Source organism: Euphorbia lathyris, chromosome 9 (genome assembly GCF_963576675.1).
Source record: "Euphorbia lathyris chromosome 9, ddEupLath1.1, whole genome shotgun sequence".
Classification (NCBI taxonomy): domain Eukaryota; kingdom Viridiplantae; phylum Streptophyta; class Magnoliopsida; order Malpighiales; family Euphorbiaceae; genus Euphorbia; species Euphorbia lathyris.
In genome coordinates, this window is record NC_088918.1 from 28,697,717 (window position 1) to 28,723,235 (window position 25,519).

At 37.4% G+C, this 25,519-nt stretch overlaps 1 protein-coding gene across 4 annotated transcripts; it reads right to left on the reverse strand.

Moving 5' to 3' along the window:
• Positions 1-11,528: 11,528 nt before the first annotated feature.
• Positions 11,529-25,037, reverse strand: LOC136205687 (putative lysine-specific demethylase JMJ16). Of its 4 annotated transcripts, none has more exons than XM_065996397.1 (13): positions 25,019-25,037; positions 24,225-24,286; positions 22,381-22,697; positions 22,139-22,210; positions 21,914-21,991; positions 21,251-21,775; positions 20,922-21,146; positions 17,135-17,296; positions 15,517-15,885; positions 13,597-15,025; positions 13,388-13,491; positions 12,702-12,899; positions 11,529-12,114 (listed from the first exon to the last, which is right to left on the reverse strand). In XM_065996397.1, the coding sequence occupies exons 3-13, from the start codon at positions 22,690-22,692 to the stop codon at positions 11,761-11,763; spliced, it is 3,828 nt and encodes a 1,275-aa protein (XP_065852469.1). In that variant the 5' UTR covers positions 22,693-22,697; positions 24,225-24,286; positions 25,019-25,037; the 3' UTR covers positions 11,529-11,760. The 4 variants fall into 4 exon arrangements, with proteins under 4 accessions (XP_065852469.1, XP_065852470.1, XP_065852468.1 ...); XM_065996398.1 differs by lacking the exon at positions 25,019-25,037 and adding an exon at positions 22,782-22,874 and having other exon boundaries at positions 24,225-24,850; XM_065996396.1 differs by lacking the exon at positions 25,019-25,037 and having other exon boundaries at positions 24,225-24,849.
• Between the last annotated feature and the right edge of the window lie 482 nt (positions 25,038-25,519).

Sequence of the window (25,519 nt, forward strand, 5' to 3'; positions counted from 1 at the left end):
ATTTTATACAGTTAAAGAATAAAAGCTAATAAATTTACAATGTTAAGTATTGTGACTATGAATCGTGAGTATTTATATATGTTAAAAAAGTTAAACAAGGAAAGATAATAAAATGTAATAAATTTACATATATTAACTATTGACTATTAATTATGTCTATTCACATGTAACGACTCTTTTATTTTAAAATCTTGCGTCTTATAAATAGGTTTTCTATCTACTAATTGAAAAAAATTCTATTGACTCATATCTATTTCTTGCAAATTCTTCTTTTATCTTTGTTTTTCAACATGTTTCTTAAGGATTTTTTTAGTGTTTTCAAATTTTTACTTGTCCCTGAACCTAAATCGAACTATATTACATGTGTAAACCAAAACAAGCCAGTCATCAATATCAGTAGTGGTGGATACCCTACTTCTTTTCTTGGTAACATTGAGAATAGTTTTTCATTCCTTTGAGATATCTCAGTATTCTTTTCACAACAGACCAATGTATTTGTCCTGGATTGGATTGTTATCTGCATACCATCCCGGCGGCATAGCAAATATCAAGCCGATTGCATAACATAGCATACATAAGGCTACCGGCCGCATATTGAATCGCTCAAGAACTTTGTTGATGTAAGTTTGTTGAGACAGGGCCAACAACTTCTTAAAACGATCCCTTGTGATATTAATTAAAGTACCTTAAAGTATATGTTGGACTGAGAAGTGTAATAGGTAAAAACATAGAGACTAATTAATTATTTACCGCAAAATTTATCATATGCTTTATTTACATAAAAATGGAAAAACTTAAAATTCAGCGTGTAAAGAACAACAAATGGATTAGGAAATGTTCTTTTATATATTATTATTGATTAGCAATAAGTAATAAAAAGTTAAACAAGGAAAACAAATAAAAGCTAATAAATTTACACATTGTGACTATTGACTAGTGATTATGAATTGTGAGTATTTACATATTTTATAAAGTTAAAGAATAAAAGCTAATAAATTTACAATATTGACTATTGTGACTATGAATCGTGGGTATTTACATATTTTAAAAAAGTTAAAAAAGGAAAGATAACAAAAGGTAATAAATTTACATATATTGATTATTGACTATTAACTATGTCTATTCACATGTAACGGCTCTTTTATTACCAAAATATTGCGTCTTATAAATAGGTTTTCCATCTACTAATTGAAAAGTTTTCTATTGACTTATATCTATTTCCTGCAAATTCTTCTTTTATCTTTGTCTTTCAACATGTTTCTTAAGGATTTCTTTGGTGTTTTCAAATTTCTACTTGTCCCTCAACCTAAACCGAACTACATTAGATGTGTAAACCCAAACAAGTAAGCAATCAATATCAGTTGTGGATACCCTACTTCTTTTCTTGGTAACACCGAGAATAGTTTTCCATTCCTTTGAGATATCTCAATATTCTCTTCACAACAGACCAATGTGTTTGTCTTGGGTTGGATTGTTATCTGCATAACATCCCGATGGCATGGAAAATACCAGGCCAAGTGTATAACATAGCATACATAAGGCTACCAACTGCATATTGAATCGCTTGAGAACTTTGTTGATTTAAGTCTCTTGAGACAGAGCCAACTTCTTAAAACGGTCCCTTGTGATCTTGACGCCAAAGATATATGCTACTTCTCCTATATCTTTCATCTCAAAATTTGAACTAAGCCAACCTTTGGTTTGATTTACATAAGTTTTGTCATTTCCTGCCATTAGGATATCATCAGCATATAATGATAGAACGATAAACTTATTTCTGAAACGTTTGGTATAGACACAGTGGTCTTCTTCAATCTGATTGAATCCATTTGATGTCATCTCACTGTGAAAACAAAGATACCATTCCCTTAAAGGCTGTTTAAGGTCGTAGATCGATTTGATCAGTTCATAAACCTTTTGTTCATTGCCTTCTTGAATGAAACCTACAGATTGCTGCATGTAAATTTCTTCTTTCTCTATTAAGAAAAGTAGTTTAACATCGATTTGATGTAGCTCCATGTCCAAACTCGCTACAATCGCGAGTATGAGCCTTATGAAAGTAAATCTCACAATAGGGGAAAAAGTCTCCTCAAAGTCTATTCCTTCCTACTATGTATAGCCTTTGGCGACTAGGCGAGTCTTATATCTTTCGATACTGCCGTCAGCCGTTTGTTTAATCTTGAGAACCCACTTGTTCCTAATAGCCCTTCTACCCTTGTGTAAGTCAACCAGTTGCCAAACATGGTTGACTTACATAGAAGCCATTTCTCCTTCCATTGCTTTAATCTGTTTATCCTTTTCAGAACATGAAAGAGTCTCTTGAATATTTCTCGATTCTGTATCATCACCAGGAGTTATTAAAAGAGTTGAGCCTTCGATACTGAATCGTCAATGTTCAACTTCTTGTCTTTTGGTATGACGCAGTTTCGAATCTTGATAGATGAACTTCATATATTCATCATAATTCAGTATGTTCCCACTCGGACCAAGTTCCATATTTTCATAATAATGAGCAATATCACTCCCATCTACATTTGGATCTAGAGTATTAGTAACATTCTGAGGTACATTGATATGATTTTGTGCCTCGAATTCCTGAAGGATTAGAACATTATCAGGTTCCTCATAAATTCTCCCACTCGAATCTAAAGGTATGTTAGACTCTAATTCCTCATATAGCGTGTTATCTTAGCCAACGTCGCCTAATTTTGGAAACTCGTTTTCTAGAAAGACGACATCTCATGATTCAAATTTTTTAACCTTTACATCTTTTTTCTCTCACATTTTTTCTCACACTAAAACATATCCTTTTGATAGTTCTGGGTACCTTATAAAGGTACACTTCTTACCCCTCGATCCTAGTTTCCCAAACTTGCTCATGGGAAAAAGTGATGCAGCCCCATAGTTTTAAATGATTTTAAATAAGCTTACAATCAGTCCATAACTCATATGGAGTTGAAGTTACAGGTTTGGAGGGCACTCGGTTTAAGATGTAAGTTGTTGTGAGCAACGCATCTCCCTAAAATGAAATGGGTAAGTTGGCCTCAGCCATCATCAACCTAACCATATCAAGAAGTGTTATATTCCTCCTCTTGGCAACACCATTTTGTTGCGGAGTATGTCGAATTATCAACTGATGTTCAATTCCTTTTTATCACATGATCCTCTGAATTCATCTGAAAGATATTCCCAGTCTATATTGGTTCTCAAAGCTTTGATTTTTCTATCTCACTGATTTTTAGCTAAGTTCATAAACTTTTTGAAATAGCTTAATGCCTCAAACTTGTGAGACATAACATAGACGTGACCATATCCCGTATAAGCATCAATAAAGTCTTGCCCTCACATTCATTGGACCATATACATCTGAATGGATTAATTGTAAAAGGTAGTCGTCTCTAGTAGACTTTCCAAATGGTTTTCTAGACATTTTTCCTTTTAGGCATGTTTCACATGGTGGTAATTCAACTATGTTCAAACTACCTAACATGCCTTCTTTAGCTAATCGGTTCATGCGATTTTGGCCTATGTGATTTAAACGAGCGTGCCATAATAATGCATCTTTATCATCAAAAGAAGAAGAAACCGTATTAAAGGAAATGGAATTATTATAAGTACCCAACTCAACATCCATAGCAATCAAACCATTTGTAAAATAACCAGATCCATAATAGGTATCTTGCAAACACAACTTCAAGCTATTATTGCTAAAATAAATTGAAACCCATGTTATTTAAAAGTAAAATAGAAATGAGATTTCTTTGAATCTCTCAAGCATAAAAAAACATCATCTAGGAAGAGAGTTCAACCACCTTGTAGAAACAACCTACAAGTACCGATCCCTCGAACTTGAATCTTCAAGTTACTTCCCACATACAGCCACCAGGATCCAACTGGCAAAGGCCAAAAATCAATGAATGCATCACGATCCCTCGTCACATGGTCCGTGACACTTGAATCATTTATCTACATAGGATCAAATTCAGTTAAAAGAACACTAGTAGATACAAAAACTTGACTTATAAGCGTTTTCGAAACATGTACCTTAGGAACTTTTCAATTAGATACACAGTTCCCTCTCTGTTGAGAGTTGTAACATTTCACATGCGAGATGTTCACTTTTTTCTTGTATTTTTGTTCTTGTTCTACCTCTTTATCTTTTGGTTCCTTAGCTTGCTCTTTGCCATTTCCATTGAAACGTTTACGCTTCATTCTTTGAGAGTTGGACACTTTCCCTTTGGAATGAGAACCTACGTAATTAGCTTTAGAATTGACTCTACCAGCAACTAGACGATCCTCTTCCAGCTCAAGGTGGCAACTTACATCCACAAAGGTCTTAACCGATGTGGAAAGGGTTGGGTGCATCTTCATATGCTCTCAGCTATTTGGCAATGAGTGAATAATAGCTTGAACTTTCTGCTCGTCAGCCAACTTATGGCCTCATGTATCAAGGGCACTGATCATATTGGACATTTCTCTCAAATGCTTCTGCATATTATGCTCAGGTTCCTTCTTATAAATATCAAACTTTATATTTATAGACTGAAGTTTTGTTAGAGACGTTCCTCCAAACTTATCCTTCAAGTGATCCATATATTCTTTTTTATCTCCTTAGTTCGATACTCTTTTAAGAGATTATCATCCATAGCACTGAGCAGGATGAGTCTGGCTTGGGTGTTTTTCTTTTTCCAAGCCACATAAAGATCTCTATCCCTTCCTTTTGTGCTGGGCAGTGGTTCCTTTCTCAAGTTCAGCCATGACCGTCTCTAAGGTACTAAGGATATCATTATCCTCTAGAAAATATTCAATTTGCATACTCCAAGCATCATAATTGTCTCCGGTTCTATCAATTAAATATATAACAAATATAGGTCTACCTTTTGTCGCAGATCCGCTGATTTGCAGCGGAAGAAACGAGTTGTGTCTTCGTATCACCGATCGAGATGAAGTCTGAACCAAAGGAGCAATCACCGTAGATTCAGGAACTAAGAACGCACGCCGAGATCTAGGAGGCGACAGCTTTGTGAGAGAAAGAGGAAAGAATTCACTGTGTTACTTGATTGAACAATTAATTACTTGTCTCTCGTTACTAGCAGACTGGATCAGGTTTAGCCAAGACCCAAGGAGAGGCGAGACCTGGCGGACAGGTCCGCCCAGGATTATGAGTCTCCTTAGCTGGAACTGTCGGGGGCTGGGCAACCCTCGCACAGTTAATGTCCTTCGGGACTTGGTTCGTACCCACAAGCCTCTAATTATCTTTTTAATGGAAACGATGATTAAGGAGGCAAAGGTTCTTAAGGTGTGTAAAAAACTGGGGTTTGAAAATCAGTATATTGTCAATGGCAGGGGTCATGGAGGGGGAATTGCTTTATTATGGCGAAGCAGTATTACAGTGAATATACTTGAAGCTTCACCAAATTTCATAGATGGAATGGTATCAGTTCCTAATGTTCAGTCATGGAGATTGACCGGTTTTTATGGCTTCCCGGAACGAAGTAGACGGAAGGAGTCCTGGGATCTTTTAAGGTCTTTGGTTTCAGCTGATCAGAGCCCGTGGTGTTGTGTAGGAGATTTTAATGACATTGTCTCGACAGATGAAAAGCGGGGAGGCTCAACACGACCGTACTGGATGTTGGAAGGTTTTCAGATGGCTCTTGGTGACTGCGACTTAACGAGCATCCCAACTAAAGGCTATCCGTTTACCTGGGAGGTCAGTAGAGGCTCCAATCGATGGATTGAGGAGAGATTGGATCGCGTGGTAGCCAACACGGTTTGGAGAGAGAATTTTGGTAACTCCATTGTTCATAATTTAACTGCAGCATGTTCAGATCACTCGGCACTCCTCTTACAGTTTAAAGTCTGGGTAGCGGCTCCTAAAGTAAGGCGGTTTCGTTTTGAAAACATGTGGCTCAGAGAAAGCAATTGTGCGACAGTGGTTCAGACGACCTGGGAAGCGAATGGGGGAAAGTCTGTAGCGGAGAAGTTAACGGCATGTACTGATGCGCTTCAGATTTGGAGCAAAACATTAGACAACAACTTACAAAAACGAATTGATGAGGCAAGAAGGCAGGTAGAAATGCTACGGTTCAGAACCGATCGGATGGGAATGGAGCTGTTTCAAACGGTAAAAATTAACTATGTTAAAGCATTGCAGATGCAGGAAGAGTTTTGGAGACAACGAGCGAAACAGCACTGGCTTCAAGATGGGGACAGCAATTCACGATATTTTCATGCTTACGCCTCATCCCGTAAACGGTATAACAACTTCAGCGAACTACAAAATAACGATGGAAATTTGTGTGGCTGGGGAAGCGGGCTTGAAGGAATTCTACAGGATTACTTCAATGGCATATTCACGAGCAAGGGGAGCGAGGAGGGAAGCATTTTGAATTCAGTTCAGCAGCGAATAACAGCAAGCCAAAATCAGTACCTGCTACAGCCATTCGAAATAGAAGATGTAAAGAATGCTTGTTTCTCCATGCACCCGGATAAAAGCCCGGGACCGGACGGACTCAACCCGGCCTTCTTTCAACGTTTCTGGTGTATCATAGGTAACGAAGTGGCTACAACTTGTCTGGATGCCCTTAATAATACACATTTCCCTCCTAATCTCAACGATACGCTCATTGCACTCATCCCCAAGAAAGAAAATGTAGAGAAAGTTACCGATCTGCGCCCAATTGCTTTATGTAATGTCTTGTACAAGATAATCTCAAAAATGCTGACCTCCAGATTTAAAGAAGTCCTTCCTGACGCCATCTCTGCCAGCCAAAGTGCTTTTCTCAAGGAGAGTATTATCTCGGATAATGTCATTGCAGCTTATGAGGTTATCCATCATCTGAAAAATAAAAGACAAGGCCAAACAGGTATCACTGCACTTAAGCTGGATATGAGTAAAGCTTATGATCGGGTAGAATGGAAATTTTTATGGGACATGTTAGCCAAATTGGGGTTTGGAGACAGATGGATTGAATGGATGAGGCTATGTGTAGAAACTGTCAGTTATAGGATCGGACAGGGTGGAAGAGAAATTGGTCCGATTCAACCAACCCGAGGTCTGAGACAGGGGGATCCGCTCAGCCCGTTCTTATTCCTAGTTTGCGCTGAAGGGCTATCGGCACTACTACAAGTTAAGGAACGAGCCGGACAAATTCATGGGTGTCAGATTGCACGGTCAGCTCCGTGTATCTCCCATCTTTTCTTTGCGGATGATAGCTATCTTTTTTTTCGAGCCTCAATTGCCGAAGCCAGAGTGATTAAACAATGCCTCCAGGAATATGAGAAAGCTTCAGGCCAGTGTAATCAACACCGAGAAATCTGCCCTGTTCTTTAGCACTAATACAAGTCCCCCAGACAGAGATCTAATCAGCTCAGAGCTGTCTATTCAGGAAGTACAGGAGATAGGCTTCTACTTGGGTGCACCGGCAGTAGTGGGAAGGAGTAAAATGAAGACATTTGGTTTCCTTAAGGACAGAATTCGAACCAGAATTTACAATTGGAAGGAGAAGTTCCTCTCAAGAGCTGGAAAAGAAGTGTTAATAAAGGCGGTGCTCCAATCAATACCTACATATATAATGAGCATATTTTTATTACCATCTCAATTCTGTGAGGAAGTAGAACGAATGCTAAATCGGTTCTGGTGGAGAGGTGACTCAAATTCGGGTACGGGAATACACTGGATACGATATGAACGACTATGCGCACCCAAGAGTGCTGGTGGAATCGGGTTTCGAAGGCTACAGGACTTTAACACGGCATTACTTGCTAAGCAGGCATGGCGCCTCATCAAACAGCCTCACTCACTGGTTGCGCAACTATTAAAGGCGAGGTACTTCCCATCTACGGTTTTTCTAAACTCTACTATCGGCCACAATCCCTCCTATGTGTGGCGAAGCATACTATCAAGCCGGAACATGTTGAAAAATGGGCTAAGAAGAAAAATTGGCAACGGAAGGCTTACACAGATTCAGGGAGATCCTTGGCTACCAGATCGGGCTAATCCGAGTCTAACCAGTACAATGCAAGCAGAAGGGGATACAAGGGTTGTGAGTGACCTGATACAGGAAGATGGCTCATGGAATCGCAACTTAATTCAGACACGTTTCAACTATAGGGACCAACGCTTAATTCTATCCATTCCAAGAGTTGATAATCAATCCGAGGATTCCTGGTTTTGGGGATATGATAAAACAGGCGAGTATAGTGTAAAGTCGGGGTATCGTAGCATATCAGAACAGTATCACAGACAGGAGAACGAGCCCCTCAATTGGAACCTGATATGGCATTTAAACACAGCACCCAAAATAAAAAATTTCCTTTGGAGACTTTTATCGGGATGCTTACCTGTGATGTGCAATCTTCAACTCCGGCACAGCTCCCTGTCACCCTTGTGTCCGGTCTGCAAGGCCGTCAATGAAGATGTCGAGCACGCCTTTCTACGATGCCCCTTCGCACAGCAGAGCTGGTCTCGGTTCTTTGGAGATAATCGTATGGCTTCCATGGTGGACTTTACTAATTGGCTCCTTGAGAGGATTACGGCTAGAGGGAGTGGGGCAGAAAACGAATTGGTTTGGCTGGTCTGGGGACTATGGAAAAACCGGAATTGTGAAGTGTGGAATAAAGTACATTTATCGGCGGTGGATCTGGTCACCTTGGCAAATCGGGAATATTTGGAGTGGGTAACCGCACGGGACCTCCGTCAGGCAACGGTTTCACCAAGCATTTCACAATCTAGCTGCTGGGAAGCTCCATCGGCCGGTAAAGTAGCTTGCAATGTTGATGTTGGAGTATTTCAAGAGGAAGGGTACTGTTCGTTTGGATTCTTAATTCGTGACCAGTCCGGGGATTGTAAATATGCCCAACATGGTGCCCTACAAGGCTATTTTGAACCAATTATTGCCGAGGCAATGGCCGTTAAAGAAGCACTATCGTGGCTGAAGGCATAATGAGTATAGAAATGTTGAAGTCCGATCAGATTGCCTATCCGTAGTTCAAGTTATCAACAACAACGCCCAGACCTTGTCATATTTATCTGATATAATCTCTATTTGTGTTTCTTTATTAAATGAGCTAGATAATACATCTATCTCTTTCGTTAAGCGTTCAGCGAATTGCGCGGCTCATAGTCTGGCTAGAGCGGTCAGTTCAGAGTCTGTACGCGGGAAGTGGCAAAGCGCACCCCCGTTTATTATTTCTATTCTTGTTTGTGATTCAACTTAATAAAGTTCATTCTTTGATTCAAAAAAAAAAAGATAATTTTTCAAATAAAAAAAAAACACACTATTAAATGAAGAGGAAATTACAGCTAAAATCAAATTTGAATTTTATTTCTTACCAAAAAAAAAAATTTGAATTTTATTTTACATTTATCTAATTCCTATATTTGGTATTTATCACTTTATGTTTTTAATTAAAAAGATATCAGAATATGAACCTTTTATTTTTTCTTTTGTCAAATTCAGTTACCTTTTAATTATTTACTTAATTTTAATTAAATAATTTGTATAATTTGTTTCACGTTGCCAGCATTTTTGCGGATTTACCTTCCTCTTCCCATTTTCTTATTTTTGATTTTGGTTTTAGCAAAATTTATGTTTTTGTACTGCAAGCAAGTTTTTGTGGATTCAGTGGAGGAGGAAGTTGTTTCAATTCCAAATTCCAGTAGTTACTCTTCTATATCTACCGTCTTCCCAGATTTTCATTGTTATCTTGTTTTACTTTCTGAATTTCCATGGCAGACTCAATGGAACAAGAAAAGCAAGAGTTAGCTTCCAAAGTTTCATGTTTTCTTAACTACGAACCAGTTTTTATGAATTTACTAAGTTGAAGTATATGCTTTATTTTTAAATTCAGTAAGTTCTTCATGTTTTTCTTCATCTTCCAATTTTGGTTATGCTGTAACTGCAAACAATTGTTTTCTGAGTCCCGAAGATGTGAAGTTGTTTAGATTCCAAATTCAAATAGTTACTCTTATGTATTTACCATCTTCCCAAATTTTCACAAAATAATCCTCTAACCAAATTTTGTGATTGCTTCCTGGCATTTGACAATTTTGGTACTCTATAACTCCTCTCATTCAAATTCAGAGTAAACACTCCAATAGCTAAACAGATGGATCATGGATAAATACATGTAACTTATGGAGCGAGTTCGATGTGATAACCATAGAAATGAAGGTGATATCAAGACCAGTTAGCCCACTTGTCGTTGCAGCAACCAGAACATTGTTAATAGCTGCAAATCAGAACATTGTCAATCTGCTTCCGGAATGAACACAATATTTAAAAACTTAAGTAACTTCGAGAACAGATTTGAATCAATTCTGTAGGACTAATATACTATATGGAAAAAAAGTTTACAAAAGGATTTCAGACTTGTTCAACCATGTTCTTATGCTTAGATTTATCACCATGAATTTCTTCCAAAACTAGAGAACCAGGGGTGAGTTTAGAGATGTGCCCTTAATTCCAATTATTAATTATTTCCAATTTCTTTTTTTCTTTTTCTTTTTTTTTTTTAAACAGATGCAACCGATTGATTGCTATAAACAGTTTCAATTTATAAAAATCTGACACTTTGAGAAATTTTTTTGGATTATAAGATAACTGTAAATAGTTAACTAATACATGAGTTATATGTAACTTACCCTTAAATGAACTTGCACTATGCACTCTTAAAATCCAAAGGATTCAGCTAGTTGAGTACAGGGCAGCCAGAAACCCATCCTCTTTTTTATTCCATTTGGCATTTGGCAAAAGCTAAAATGTGACCAACTACTTGATACAATTTATCATTTTAACCGTCATTCTGTAATTTTGACACATTTTGTCTAGGTAAGGATACTATTACCTATAATTTTGTAATTTTGACACATTATCTAGGGACGGATACAGCGACGAGGCAGAGAGGCAAGTCAGGGACACAGGATTTTATTTATTTACGGCCTAATACATAAATAAGCCCCCTAAACTTGTCCAAATGTTCCAACTGCCCCCCTCAACTTTCAATTATAACAACTTACCTTTTAAACTTGTCCAATTATAAAACATAACCCCAAATTGGAAATTTTTTTTACCCCGTACTTGAAGCAACCGTAAAAATGTTTCTCCGGATTCGTATAACGCCAAAGATCTGATTATCACACTCCACAAGCGTTGCAGATTTTGTATTTCACGTGTTTCTTCAATTACAGTACATGTCAACAATTTAGGGTTATGTTTTACAATTGGACAAGTTTGAAGGGTTATGTTTTACAATTAGACAAGTTTGAGGGGTAAGTTGTTACAATTGAAAGTTGGAGGGGACAGTTGTAACATTTGAACAAGTTCAGGGGGTGTTACCAGTGAATCCTGGATCCGTCCCCAAGTACAATGGTTTCCCATTTCATAACATAAAAGATAGAAGAATAAAATCCTAACCTTTATAGCTTCCAAAAATGGAGCTGTACTAAGCAGTAAAGATTCCCTTGAAGAATTGAAGAAGTCATCATAAAACTTGCTTTTGCAAGAACACACCAGCAGTTTTCAATATTCAAGAATAAAAAATGGAATGTCCACTGGATAAATTGCCAGCAAGTTTTTCTTTGTTATGAATGGCCTTCATGGATATGGAGAAGGATTACAAAATAAAAGGGTTGCTCTTTCCATCTTTCTATCTCTTTTAAGTAAAAAGAATTGAGTGTATGTACACAGTGAAAACAAAAAGGGGGATTTTGGTATTTACAGAGTTGAAAAAATTGCGATGGCAGGTTCAATTTCGATCTCAAAGCCTGTGAGAATTGAGATCAACTGAATGAATCTTAATCTCTTCATTGAGAAGATTACCTATGTAGCCTGGATCAATTGTTAGCTCGCTGTCATTGAAAATTCGACTCAGAGCGGATAGTTCTTCTGTATTCGCCTTCTTGAATAGGCCTCTCAGTAATGTATTGACTCCCTCGGGTAAAACATGGCTCCCCGGTTTCCCTTTACAATTTTCTTCATCTGTTATGCTTTGCAAATGTCCTCCATTTTCTTTTGGTAGAGAATGTTGTGGAATCTGACCTTGAAGTCGCGAATATGGCCTAGAGTCCCAATAATCTGTACAGAGACGATTTCGATCCAATGCCTCCACTGCCTGTTCAAAGAAACGGAGCATAGATTAAGTTTTCATGTTTTACACAACAAATAGCATGGAAAATTTACAACTTTTAGAGGTGAAACAAGTCATTCAGTTGAAACTTTGCATACCCAGAAACTTCGACTCTTTTGAGACACTTCAAACCCTGGGTAAATTACACCCATGGCCCTCAACTCAGGCCTTAATTTTTTTATGGCCCCTTACCTTCAAAACCGGACATAAAAGTCCTTGAACTTTGCCATTATTACTAACATAAAAGTCCCTTACTTTGACCACTCCAATAGTAGTAGTCATCGGTCATTTTGAGGTCCTTTACTTTTACAAGGGACTTTTATGTTAGTAAACGGCCAAGTTCAGGGACTTTTATGTCCGGTTTTAAAGGTAAGGAACCATAAAGAAAGTAAGGCCTGAGTTGAAGGGCCGCGGATGTAATTTATCCTTCAAACCCTATGATATATATGCTAAGATAATAGTACTGATGTTTACAATGCTATGATCCAGAAAAGAAATAGAAAGGAAACTGAACCACATTAACAGGGAAAAAGAATAAAAGGTGAGCCCTACAGTTAATTCAGTCAATTTACCTGCACAATAGATGGTGAAGAAAACCCAAACATTTCAAGACCATCAAGACTTCCAGGAGGCTGTAAAGGAGGCAAATTAGTTTTTCCCATTTTATGTTGTTTTGTGATTTCTTGATTCACTCTCTCTCTCACCATTTCCCAGCATCTAGCAGCTGAAACATGAATGAATACCTCACTTGAACACTGCTCCAACGAAACCTGAAAATGTAAATATACATGAGACACCATTTATTGAGTACAAGTTTATCATCTTAGATTTCATTAACACCATTTCCAGGATATTAATATGAGTACAAGTTTATCAGAGATCTAGGAGGAATATATCTCAACTCTTTATGGACGCATAGACTCGTGTGACATTTCTTTGAAATACTATCTAACATTTTCCAATAGAAGCTATAAGCAGTCATCGAGTTCACCAGTAAGATCACAATTGTTGTTAATTACCACACCATATTAAGGCATTCCATATCGTTCCAGGTGTATTTAGAAGTTCCCACAACAATATATTCTGACGGCATTCAAAGAGAAAATCATATTAACCATTTTTTATTTAGGAAGATTTTCTTCTTAAGGCACCGAAGAAAATTATTCAAGACGAAGTTCAGATAATAAATATAGGAAAGATAGTCAAATTTTTCTAATTGCATGACCCTACTCTAAGAGAAAATGGAACTTGGAATTACCATGAATAGAGGTCTATTTTGCCCAGCATCCAATATTTCTGAGACATAATAACCCGTATTTGTTGGATCCAAAACACTCATGTACTTAACCCGGCTCCTAAATCCTGCATCAAACAGAACAAGTATTGTTCATATAAGTGACTCCCATTTTCTACATAAACTGTTGGTGGACTTCCTGATCTATGTAAAAGAGAAGAGGTTGTGTATACCTTTGGGAAAAATTGCTTGGCTGTTACACCATGACTTTCCAGAAAGAACTACTCCGTATTCTAGAGGCTCAACATTGCAAGTAATTCTTCTCACTACCTTGGCAATGCGGGGACCCCTCTGCCGGAAATACCGGTCCAAATTATTCTGTGAGGAAGATGTGCCACCTGCCATAGTTCTCAAGTTATCCATAGGATTTGAGGTGATATTTCCCCCCATCTTATCCCCATCACTGGGCTTGGCACTGGCAGACTGCTGGGGTTCCTGACACCTAGCATTTGCCGTATTTTGATCCTTTATCTCTATGATAGCTGAACAATCTTGAGCATTATTGCGAAGTCCTGCACTGACAATTCGTGAACCGAAAGAACTGTTTTGTGCAATACATCCTAGAACTATTTCTCTATGTTTACGATCCTCTTCCTTCAATTGTACAGGTTCAAATAAACATTTATCCCTTTGCCCATTAGGGAGAGAATTGACATTATTTTTACTTGTCTCTACTGCATCAGTTACAGGGACAATTAAGATTGAATCTTTACTGTCACTACACGGACTACTATTAGAACTAGATGGCGTGTTAGAAGGGTCTAAACGCTTTGCTAGAGAACTTCTGTTTGGTCTAACAACAACTTCCTTTGCTTCATCACCCTCGTCGTCACTAAGAAGAATGATGTCATCAGGACCCATCGGAGACGTTTTAATTCCACATTCAACTAGTGTCAGGTCTCCCGCATAAGATAAGTCTTCTTGAGATAGCTGGCATATTTGTGTTTTTGAATCACTAGAGACAGGGACAGACCCTCCTTTATTTAGCTTTGAATCGTGACTTTGCTTCTCAATTACTTCAAGAGTGCTGGTGGGTATAGATGATGCCCTTGTGTCTTTTAAAGCTGCAGCTTCAGGAGTTGTTTTTCTCACTAGTGAAGCATCCTCAAAAAGGGTCTTAGGTGAAGCCATTGTCGCTTCTGTAGACATTCCCCTACTGCCTATATGTTTAAGAAAATCCACTGCGGGTTTCGATCTCATTACTTTCAATGTGGTTCCTTCTGGAGCATATGATATTTTGTAGTCTTGCAAAGTGTCTCTGGAGATAGAAGATGTGAGGGCCATTCCAAGATCTAATCTTGCCCATCTATATACTGCACTCAATTTCCCTTGTAATGCCTCAACTAGGATATTTAATTCACTGATGTCGTACCGAAATAAGAAATATTTGGTACCCAAACCACATACACACATCTGTTTTGCATGATTCAAGCATGCATACTTATCTGGAGAACAGCGACATCCCGCTGCAGACAGGTGTAAATCAAAAAGGCAGACACTGCATTCCCTTTCACTTGTGGCATCAAAGTTGTTCTCCATCTTCACTGCTTGCGATGAATTGCAGAGAAATTCTCTCCTTATACGCTCAATCTCCACACGGTCCTATAGAAGAAACACATTTCATTGTCAATAGAGAACAAAAATGAAACAAATTCTATTGTGCTCCCCTAAAAACTAAAAAGGCAGTTTTATTATTATAGCATGAACACAGCTCCATTTTCCTAAAGCATGTTCGAACTTATCACTCACGCTTTCATTTGGCAATCATTAACAACCAAATGACTATACATGATTAGTGAACACAGAATATATGGATGCAAACTCTGATTCAAGTAGGGAATGCAGACATGTAACCAAAAGATACAACCACATCCATAAAGTTTTGCCCACTAAAAAACTTAAAAACACCTTCATATGATTTTTTCTGGTAAAAAGTCAAAATCAACCAAGGTCATCAATAGAACTAATTTTCACCGTCATTGTACCATCAAAGAATCCAGAATCTCTAAATAAATCATCAGACAAACTTCAAGTAGCAGTTCTTCAATATGATAATCAGCCAACAAAACAAGGGTTAAAGAAATGAAGTATACCTTGAGTGCTTTTGCTAATATCCCATCTTTTCCACACACCTCTAACCATCTTAAGTTATCTACAGTATTCTTTTTCAATAAATTCAGCTCCCAATGAGCTCTCACTGCTTCTCTTGAAGCTCCAAGCAATAGTTTATCATGGGAGATAGAAGTCCTTCGACCCTGTTCACGGTATAGCTCTATAGCAATTTGTCCATGGGGCAACCAGTCTATAGGAGCTACATTTACTGCCTCCGCACAATTGAATCCACAATTAAACCCTGAATGATATGCTCGAGGAAAGGTTAGAACAAATTCTCCAGGATTTTGTACGCATCGATAGACTGGTACCCCCTCAGATTTTAGTATGGAAGGAGAAAGCTGTGTCACCTTCATATGAAATAACAAGATTAGAACATCCATTAATAGGTATAAGCAAGTGCCTAACTTTTTAACTTCATAAAACATTGTTCATGTTATCCCTGAATCTTCAATTAATAGGTACAAGGAAGTGCAGCTACTAAGTTAATTACCAAGAAACAAATTTATTCATTTTATCCTAGAATCTATGAGCTCATTAGATATCAAGCAGGAGTTTTAGATGTTGCCTTTTCTTTCACACAGTAACACTTAGTAGTGTTCTTAGGGTTTTATTTTATTTCACAGGCTACTCTGTGGAAACTTCATGAGACTATAACATTATGAATCTCATTCAACTCAATTCCTTAACCCCTTGTCTGGAACCAATCGCATTAAAGAAAAGAATTGAATTCCATCAATAGAATTCAATTAAAATTCATTTTTCTTGTTTGAAATGGTTAATGAAAAAAAAAAACTGAAATTAGTAATTTATAATTTAATTTGATCGTGTTATGGCCATAGAATCTAGTTACAGGATTAGGTCTATTTTCTGGTTAGTTGGGCTCATTTAGAGAGAACCCTTCAATCTCTTGAAGAACAATTTTGCTGGAACGAGAATGAAACAAAGAAAAAGAAAAAACAAGGACAAAAGAATACAAGCAATTATATGAAGTTACAGAAAGCTTAAAAAATTAAGGCCCTACAGCTGAGCAAAATAATTAAGTATTACAGATTTTCAAAGGCAATAAACTTTGGCATAAACTTAAATGCTCCGCCCAGTACTGAATTCTCATTCCATACCATTTAGTAGAGCTTTATCAACTCATAGTGTCCGAAGAAAACTGACAATTGGATTTTACTTTCCTTATTCGAGAGGCCTTCAGTTTTAGAAATAAACTTCAGCAGAATGTTAGGAACATTATGCTTGCCATGAACAAAATGACTTCCTTAACAACACCATTTTCAGCACATATAGCAGATGCAAGAAAGCAGAATCCAAAAGGGAACAATTGTGTGGCATTTGACGATTTTGAGCTTTCATGTAAAGAAAAGAAAACAAGCAAGATAATATTCAAATCAGACTCATACAAAACAGAATAGAAGCCCATAAGGGCATAGTAGGGCCCATCTGTGATACAATATTGCAAATGCAATTGCAAACCAAGATCACATTAATCTCCAGCTATTGGCTAATCAACTAGCAAAATATCCAAAGAAAGCTAAAGCCAACCTGTGGTACAAAAATCTCATGAGGTGACAAGGAAGGAATTTTACTCACCAGCTTATGAAGCAAGTCTGGTTGTTCTTCAAAAAGATCAGGCAAATGCTTTCTCATAGCCTCTTCCATTTTAACAGCATCCTGCCCTGGTACCCCATACCACATTTTTGAAGAACCCCAATGCATGTAATTCAGTGAATACAAGTGATGATCTTCAACATGCTGTCCCCGTGATATCATACAATAAGAAGAAAATATATCATCAGCATCTAAAATAGACAGGCTTTAAGGCTTCAAGCATTTCTCAAACTATTTAAACAAAATAAGAAAGTTTATTCCAGTTTTAAATTTAGAACTCACAATAATAACCAGTAAAACAATGGGGTCTTATCAGTTGTTACTTGTGACCCCAATACCTTACTGATAGAAAAGAAATACAAACACAGAGAATAAGATAGAAACTACCAAACAATAGTATATTAGATTGAAGAACTCAAAGAACTATTAAGCTGCTAATGAAATGAAAGACAAAGATAGAATAATGAATTGAGCCTAAACTCAACCCCCACCGGATGATATTCTTCCCTCCCTACTCAAAGAGCAGAGCCTAACTCAAATGAGCCAAACAACATGATTTTGCATACCCTTTCCTTCTCTCCCTACTGCTATATATATATATACTAACTACCACTCTCTCTCTTCACTAATCAGACCCTAAACCAAGTGTCCCTAAATTCCCATATTACTCTTATGCCTATTAGCATATTCTCTATCATTACCCACCCCTTCAAAACAGCCTTGTCCTCAAGACTGTAACCATCCAATTGACACCACATATTGAAACTGTGTTGAGTAAAAGCCAAAACATGAAAACTGATGTAATATCTCAATAGTATGGCTCTCTGCTTCAGAACCCTCTTTTGCAAACCTCCACCAAGGCCACATTTAATCGCTGTCCCAATAGCTTTCTCCAAAATAGGACCATAAATATAAGCTTTCGGACCAGAATAAAATTCAAGCTTAAAACTATCAGATTCACCATCACTATGATATTTGATGCCTTTAAGAAACTTTAGACCCCTTTTATCAACCTTAGTCAAGTCGATGCCCACTATTTCATTGGCTTTCAATGTGATGAACCAGAAAACATGAATGTCTTGCACTCCTGTTGTGTTATCAACATTTGGGTTTGTTGCAATTTCTATTGTATCACCATCAACTTCATTCATCATCTCAAATCTCTTAGGGAAAAGTGGTTCATTAAATTTCTAGTGTGTAGCTTTCTTTGCTCTGCCCTCCTGGATAAACTCTAACCCATTCTTAACAACTGTATTTGTGAATACCCGGATAGACTTAAAAGCTTCCCCTTTTTGCCTTGTTAAATAAGAAGGGCCATCTTCGACTGCAATAGTGCTACAATTCCCGTAAGCCACAGCAAAATCCTTTTCCTTAATGATGTAGTCATCTAACATACTCGCCCTTCCTTGTAAACAATGGCTGCAACTGTTATACTGCTGCCCACCTTTGAAACCAAGCCAAGTTAACTTGAAATTTTCCCATTGTCGTATCGAGGAATAGCAAATATCCAGGTTGCTCTAATTTTTGTAATTCTGTGCATCTGAAATAGACAGAAGAAAAAAATACCCAATTGATTTCGCCATCCAGATTTACCCAATTTGGGACCACAGAGAATTTAAGACTTATGTCGCCGAAATTGACAATACCCAATTGAATTCTAGGTTAGATGGGTCTGACCAGTGTCAACAAATAGCGGTGTATGAGCTATTACGAACAAATCAATGGCAGTTCCATGAAGATGCAGTGATAAATTCCTCTCCCATACCAAATGACCTCCACCTTTTGCCGGAATGTCAGGAGCCACTGCTGAACTATGCTTAATGACCCCATTTTTGTTATTTGTGGACCCAAATTCCCCAAGGACAACAGCCGGCAGAAGATAACTTGGGTTGAAGGGGAACTGGGCATGGTGTGAAGCGGTGGTAGAGGGAAAATAGGAAATAAAAGGAAGGTAGGTGATGGTATATGACAAAAAATGAGACTGAGTTACCTCATGACTGGGTTGATTCCCTTGGCCTGTGTCCATATAAAATGGCCTCCATGTGTCCTTATAAGCAAAAGGCACATCATCAGTGGGCCCCTTGTCATGCAAAACACCATTTCTTTGAATTTGTATGAATGGCAATAACACTTCATCGCACAGAAACCATCTCCGTTAAAAGTGCTGCTTTTAACAAAAAATTTGATATCGCCTGAAAGACGTCGAAGTTGGCCTGAACTTGATCGACTCCACTGCAGGGAAGCTGTCAAGAAAGAAGGATGACTTTGACCTTAACTTCCACCTCTTGAGGTTCCTTTTTTTCACAAAATTTTTGATATCGCCTGAAAGACGTCGAAGTTGGCCTGAACTTGATCGACTCCACTACGGGGAAGCTGTCGAGAAAGAAGGACGACTTTGACCTTAACTTCAGCCTCCTGAGGTTCCTTTTTTTTTATCTCGCCTACCTGCTGAAGTGAAGTATCTATATTCTGCAATAAGAGATTCTCTGTAGCCTTCGTAATTTCCTTCTCCTGAAATTTTTTCTCCATGTGACTGAGTACTAGGACATTAGAATTAACTTCAGTGGGAGGGTTTTCCAAACGCCTCTGAGTATTACCATCCAAACACTCCTCCACAACTTCAAGCTTCAGCATCTTATCATCTAACTTCTGAATCTTCTTCCTAATTTCTTCTTGATCGCTCATGAACTCTTCATGCCTCTGCTTGCTGGTTTGTCTTCCCAGCTTAACATCAGATCCACTGATTCTCCTCTTTTGTGTAACTTCAATATCATCAGTATTCGGAAGAGATGAATCAATTAAGGAATGAGACTCACCTACCATAGGTTGCTCATCTAATCGTCTATGAACCTTGGCCTCCAAACTCTCCATCTTAGCAGCAATTTGTTCCGCATACTTCTGAAGATCTGTTGCTGTCTGCAGGATATCTCCAAATGAATTCCGCAGAACTCTCAGTTGTTCGTCACACTTGTCAAGCTTAGATCGAATTGCAAGATCCAACTCCATCTCAATTTCCATTTCGGTTTTCATCCCGATTTCTATTACGTTTCCCACAGATGACGCCAATTGATAGAAACGAAATACAAACACAGAGAATAAGATTGAAATTACCAAACAATAGTCTATTAGATTGAAGAACTCAAAGAACTATTATACTGCTAATGAAATGAAAGACAAAGATAGAATAGTGAATTGAGCCTAAACTCGACCCCCACAGGATGATATTCTTCCCTCCCTACTCAAAGAGCGGAGCCTTACTCAAAGAGCGGAACAACATGATTTTGCATATACCCTTTCCTTCTCTCCCTACTGCCATATATATACTAACTACCACTCTCTCTCTCTTCACTAACCAGACCCTAGACCACGTGTCCCTGAATTCCTATATTACTCTAGTGCCTATTAGCGTATTCTCTATCACTTAATGGTTCAAATATGTATATATATTATATATAATATTGAACAATCACTTTATTCCTTGATTGCATAGGAGGAAACGTGGAGCTAAAAGATTACCTTCTGAGTTTTTTGATATAGAGAACAAAATCTTCGCTATTCCTATGGAAAACCGAAAAAAAAACTAGAATGGATCTCTCAACCATCACACTACAGAAACAAAATACTTCTAATAAATACACTCGCAACACACCAAAGCCTAGAAAACAAACGAGGCACACAAACTTGCAGATAAACATGTATGCACAAGTTGAGATAGAAAGAGTCTCCAAAAAACATTGGGCTTATGCTAGGGAATAAGCAAAGTTCTCACCCAACAGAATGAAGAAAAGCACATTCCGATATACAACCATGGCACCAGAACACCAGATATATCACCACTCTCATATGAAAGGACAGATCCAGGAAGCCTTGGAAAGTTATTCAAGTTCCAGCCAGATTCTGCATATCGATCATCTGTATCAGAACCCACTTTGTTGGACTTTCTTGGGAATCCACTACCAAAAACCCCCGTTTCCAGATCAGCCCCATAGAGCACCTACATGCGACAAAAGTAACAATTATGTGGTCCACTAAAGTTGGCACATCGTTTTCAAGAAAGAGATGGTCTAAGAGACATGCACATATGAGTTCAGATAATACCTCTATCTCTTCAGTGGCTTTCTCTACAATCCGCCAATATTCACCCTCAATATTATCCACTGTTGGTTCCCAGTTGTCATGAAGGACTGTTGTGCAACACTCATCATCCAAGCCACTAGAGTCCTTCGTGAAGTACTGAGCCTTAAAATCATCTGCTTGTTTCTCAAATGTACTTAGAGTAAACTCGGGACCAGGTTCAAAACCAAATTCAACTTCACAAGCACCAGCATCACTGCACCCTGAGACACTTTCAATATCTGTTCCACTATTTACTGCCATTTTCGTACATCTTCTTCTTTTCTTCCTGGCATTGTTATACATCCTTGACATCTTCTTCAGTGAATCCCGATTCTGCAGTTTGTCAACCCTCTGAACACGAGTAGAAAACTTAGAATTTTCCCATATAGATTGTTCCTTCAGAGGACAGGGAGGTTTCCAAGAAGGAGGAGGAACAATGCGACAGATTCCATATGGTTCAGCTTTCTGGCGTATGCTAGCTATATATTTTAAAGTATCTTCAAACTCCTGGAAAAATGATGTGGAATAGTCAGCAATCATAATGTTTTAAACATGAAGAGTTCCCAAAACTACAAATTGCAAATACCATTACAAGACAAATTTTTAAACTCAGACAACCAAAGTAATGTAACAAACAAAATGTACCTCTTCAGTTGGGTAGAAAGCAGGAGCATCCTCAAGGTCAGGCCTCCGAGCAAATTCAGGATGCCATTTTGCAGTCACCTGAAACAATGAAACAGCTATGGTCTAAATTATATTGGAGAAAAGAGAAAAAATAAACACAGATTGCAGTATAACATCCTGCATGGTACAATCGCAAGCTATAGAAAAGATCAAACAAGTATGAAAAAGTATAATGATCAAAATAACCTTTTGGCAATTACTGCATTGTGGACACCCACGAATAACCCCCTTAGGAAGATGAGTCCTTAAAGAGAGATTCTGCAATAAAAGTGGCATGTAAGAAACTATCTAGACACTAAAAATTATCAACAGAAACGACATTATAATTAAAAGAAGCACAAGGAAAAACAAATAAGAAACTGCATGAGGATGAATAACACAATTCAATTGAGATTCACATATAGTGATACAGTAAACAAAAAACTAACTTGCTTGAGCTTCTCCAAATCAAATTCACCCCGGGAATTATTTTCCGATTGTCCATAGTTTATACAAGGTTTTCGCCGGAGAGACATCATAAGTTTTGCGTCCTCACAACTGTCAGAGTCTACTTCCATCTTAACCAGCTGTGATTCACAAGTACTGGTAGAGGCTGAACAACTAATCATGTCTTCAGATTTTTGTTTTTCATCATCTTGCACCCTCTTTAATGTGAAAGAAGCAAATGACTCAAAACCAGGTGGAACTGGGATCTCATCATTCTCTTCCTTTACACATACTCTCATAAGTTCAGTTCCCATGAATACTGTGAGACGAAAAAATAGAAAATATTTATTACAAGTTGTTTATGCATAGCAGTAAACTACTTAAAGTCCAATAAAATAAGCACCTTATGCTATCCGTTCCTTAATTTCAAGGCTCCAAGCACATGATTTAGTCAGTATAATATTCACATATAGAGTTTCTTGAAAGCAATTTTTTCCTAAAGAATTGTCCAGCTATAAGCATAATTCAAAATAGCATGATATATGGAAAACAATTGTTAAGAGAATTTATTAAAAATCTTCCATCAACTCTCTTGTTATTCATAGCCTATGCCAACTATGAATGGAATTCACAGGTGACAACTAAGCCAAACGTTGATAATGCAACCAAAAGCTATGTGAGTTTGTTGCATTCTCAAGTTCTTATTTCTAGATTTCAAGCATTAAAATGTCATTCTACTACAATACAGCTTCTCCCAACCTCTCTTTTTCAGTAACATGCAATATTCAGATCTGATTCAACCTCTCCCAGAAGACAAATCTCTTTTTTTTTTTTTGGAACTTGAAAGAAGTCCTAATTTACCAGATACAATCCTATCGAAATTTAAGTACATTTTGAGCATACTAGTAAAAATGGAGTAGTTTGACACGGAAAACCTCCTTAAAAAAATACAACGTATCAAAAGTTGTCATACAAATGAAATGGATAAGAAAAAGAACCAATTTGGGGTCTAAAACAACACTAGGGCTATCAACATCTGACACGACGACACTGTTTACAAAGACAACCAGCTTAACATGACCTGTTTGACACCATTATCATTTTTGACATACTATATAATCACAGCTCCGACACGACAGCCCGTTTTAATACCCCTAAACAACATTGAGGATACGCGGTACCGACATACTATTCGCAGTTCACTTTTAGCCCATGCCAGTTATGCTAAAACGGACTGATACACTTATCTACCAATATTATTTGAACTCGAAACAAAATAGAAAGGCCAGTAATACAATCATTCAAAGTATATGCATATGCTTGAACTGCTCAGCCAATGTTATACTTGCAGCAGAGATCCCTTTATAATTGAATTAGTTTGAACTGAAAAAACAACTTGCACAACACACATTATGTTCTTTGAACCTTACTTATACAATCTAACATCAAATTGGAAGATCTTAAGCATCCTAAACCATAACTAACGATAGAGTTGCAAGATATATAGTCCATTAACATCATCAAGGAACCAATCAAGGAACCAATTAAGATATATAGTCCATTAACATCATCAAGGAACCAATTAAGGTAGGCTTGTGGTTAAGGACCTCAAGTCGCTTAAGCTACCAAAAGCTTTAATGGGAGAAGATCCACTAGGTGGATGCCGAGCCTCGAACCCAGAAATCGGACAAACTATTTAAAAAAATTAATATCATAAAGGAAACTAAAATGTATTACCAGTAATCACAAATCAACAAACCAGGGAACCTTCACAAAAAGACAAAAAAAATAAATATCCAATAGAAAATACTTAAAAGATATACATAAATTTAGAACCAGAACTTACGTGTTCCGGATCCACAACCTGCAAATTCCAGCTCACTGAATGCAGTTCAAACTCCACTCTCACTACATCCAGATTTTGAGCAAAAGATAAGATTATTTAAAAAAAGAGGGTCAAAACTGTACAAATTTGAAACCCTAATTTCCTAAAGGAATTTCAAATTATTACAAGGAAAAAAATAATATCCGATTTTGGCAGATCTAACCCTAACCCTAAAGCAGATGGAAAGAAGAGAAAAGCACGCTTTTCCTACAGCAAACGGAAAATCCCGCTATTGAAAGGGCACCCACAAATCCAAATTTGACAAGACCCACCACAACTTTCAAACATCAATAATTTTGTTCCTCTTTCAATTAAAAAAAAAAATCCACAGGGAACAAACCCTAGAATGAATCATGCAAGAACAAAAATCTGGGTTTATGTAATCAATGAAAGAAAATCCAAGTTCAACTCAGATAGGGAAGACAAGGGCAAATCTGGAAGAAAATTAATGGGCTTGTATTTTCAAAGACCAGAGCATCTGATCTTAATCTACAAAAAAACAGCACATAAAAAATTAAAAATTAAACAAGCTTGTGTCTACAAAACTTAACAGAGTGAAACTGATGAAAATGAAAAATTTCTGATGATTTACTAATGAATATGATGAAAAATTATAAAAAAAAAAAAAAAAAAAAATTGGTACCTTCTTATTGAAATTATTATTATTATCATAATGATGATTATTATAAAAGGATAAATGATGTGGCCTTCATAATTAAAAAAAAAAAAAAAAAAAAAAACACAACAACAACAACCTTAGAATAGGGAATTTTGCCCCTTTTCCTGTTATAATTTGAGGGGTGGAATGAAGAATTTGTTTTTATAATAAAAATAATAGCAAGATACTTCCCCTCCCATTCCAAAGAGAGAGTCTAATTTAAAAGTTATACCTAATTTAAAACAAATAATTAATAACTATGGGTTGTAGTTCAGTTGGCCGCGCATGGTTTTGGAAAAAGATATTTCAATTTCGATTTTAATTAAATACCGTCTGCATTAGGGGTGTAGTTCGGTTGTGATGACTTGTGGAGAATTTCCGATTAGCTTCCGTCCCTGAGGGGGCGTTGTTGGGTTCGACGGGGGAAGCTCTGATGCCAAAGTCAGTATAAAGTATGGAAGAGTAAACTGAATTGACAAAGTAAGGTTTCTAGGATTGTGTGAATGTGTACCTTGATAGCTTGAGATGCAAACTATATATAGTCGTGAAGTTGTAACCTTTAGTAACTAGAAAGTCTCCATTAATGCTTCATTAATGG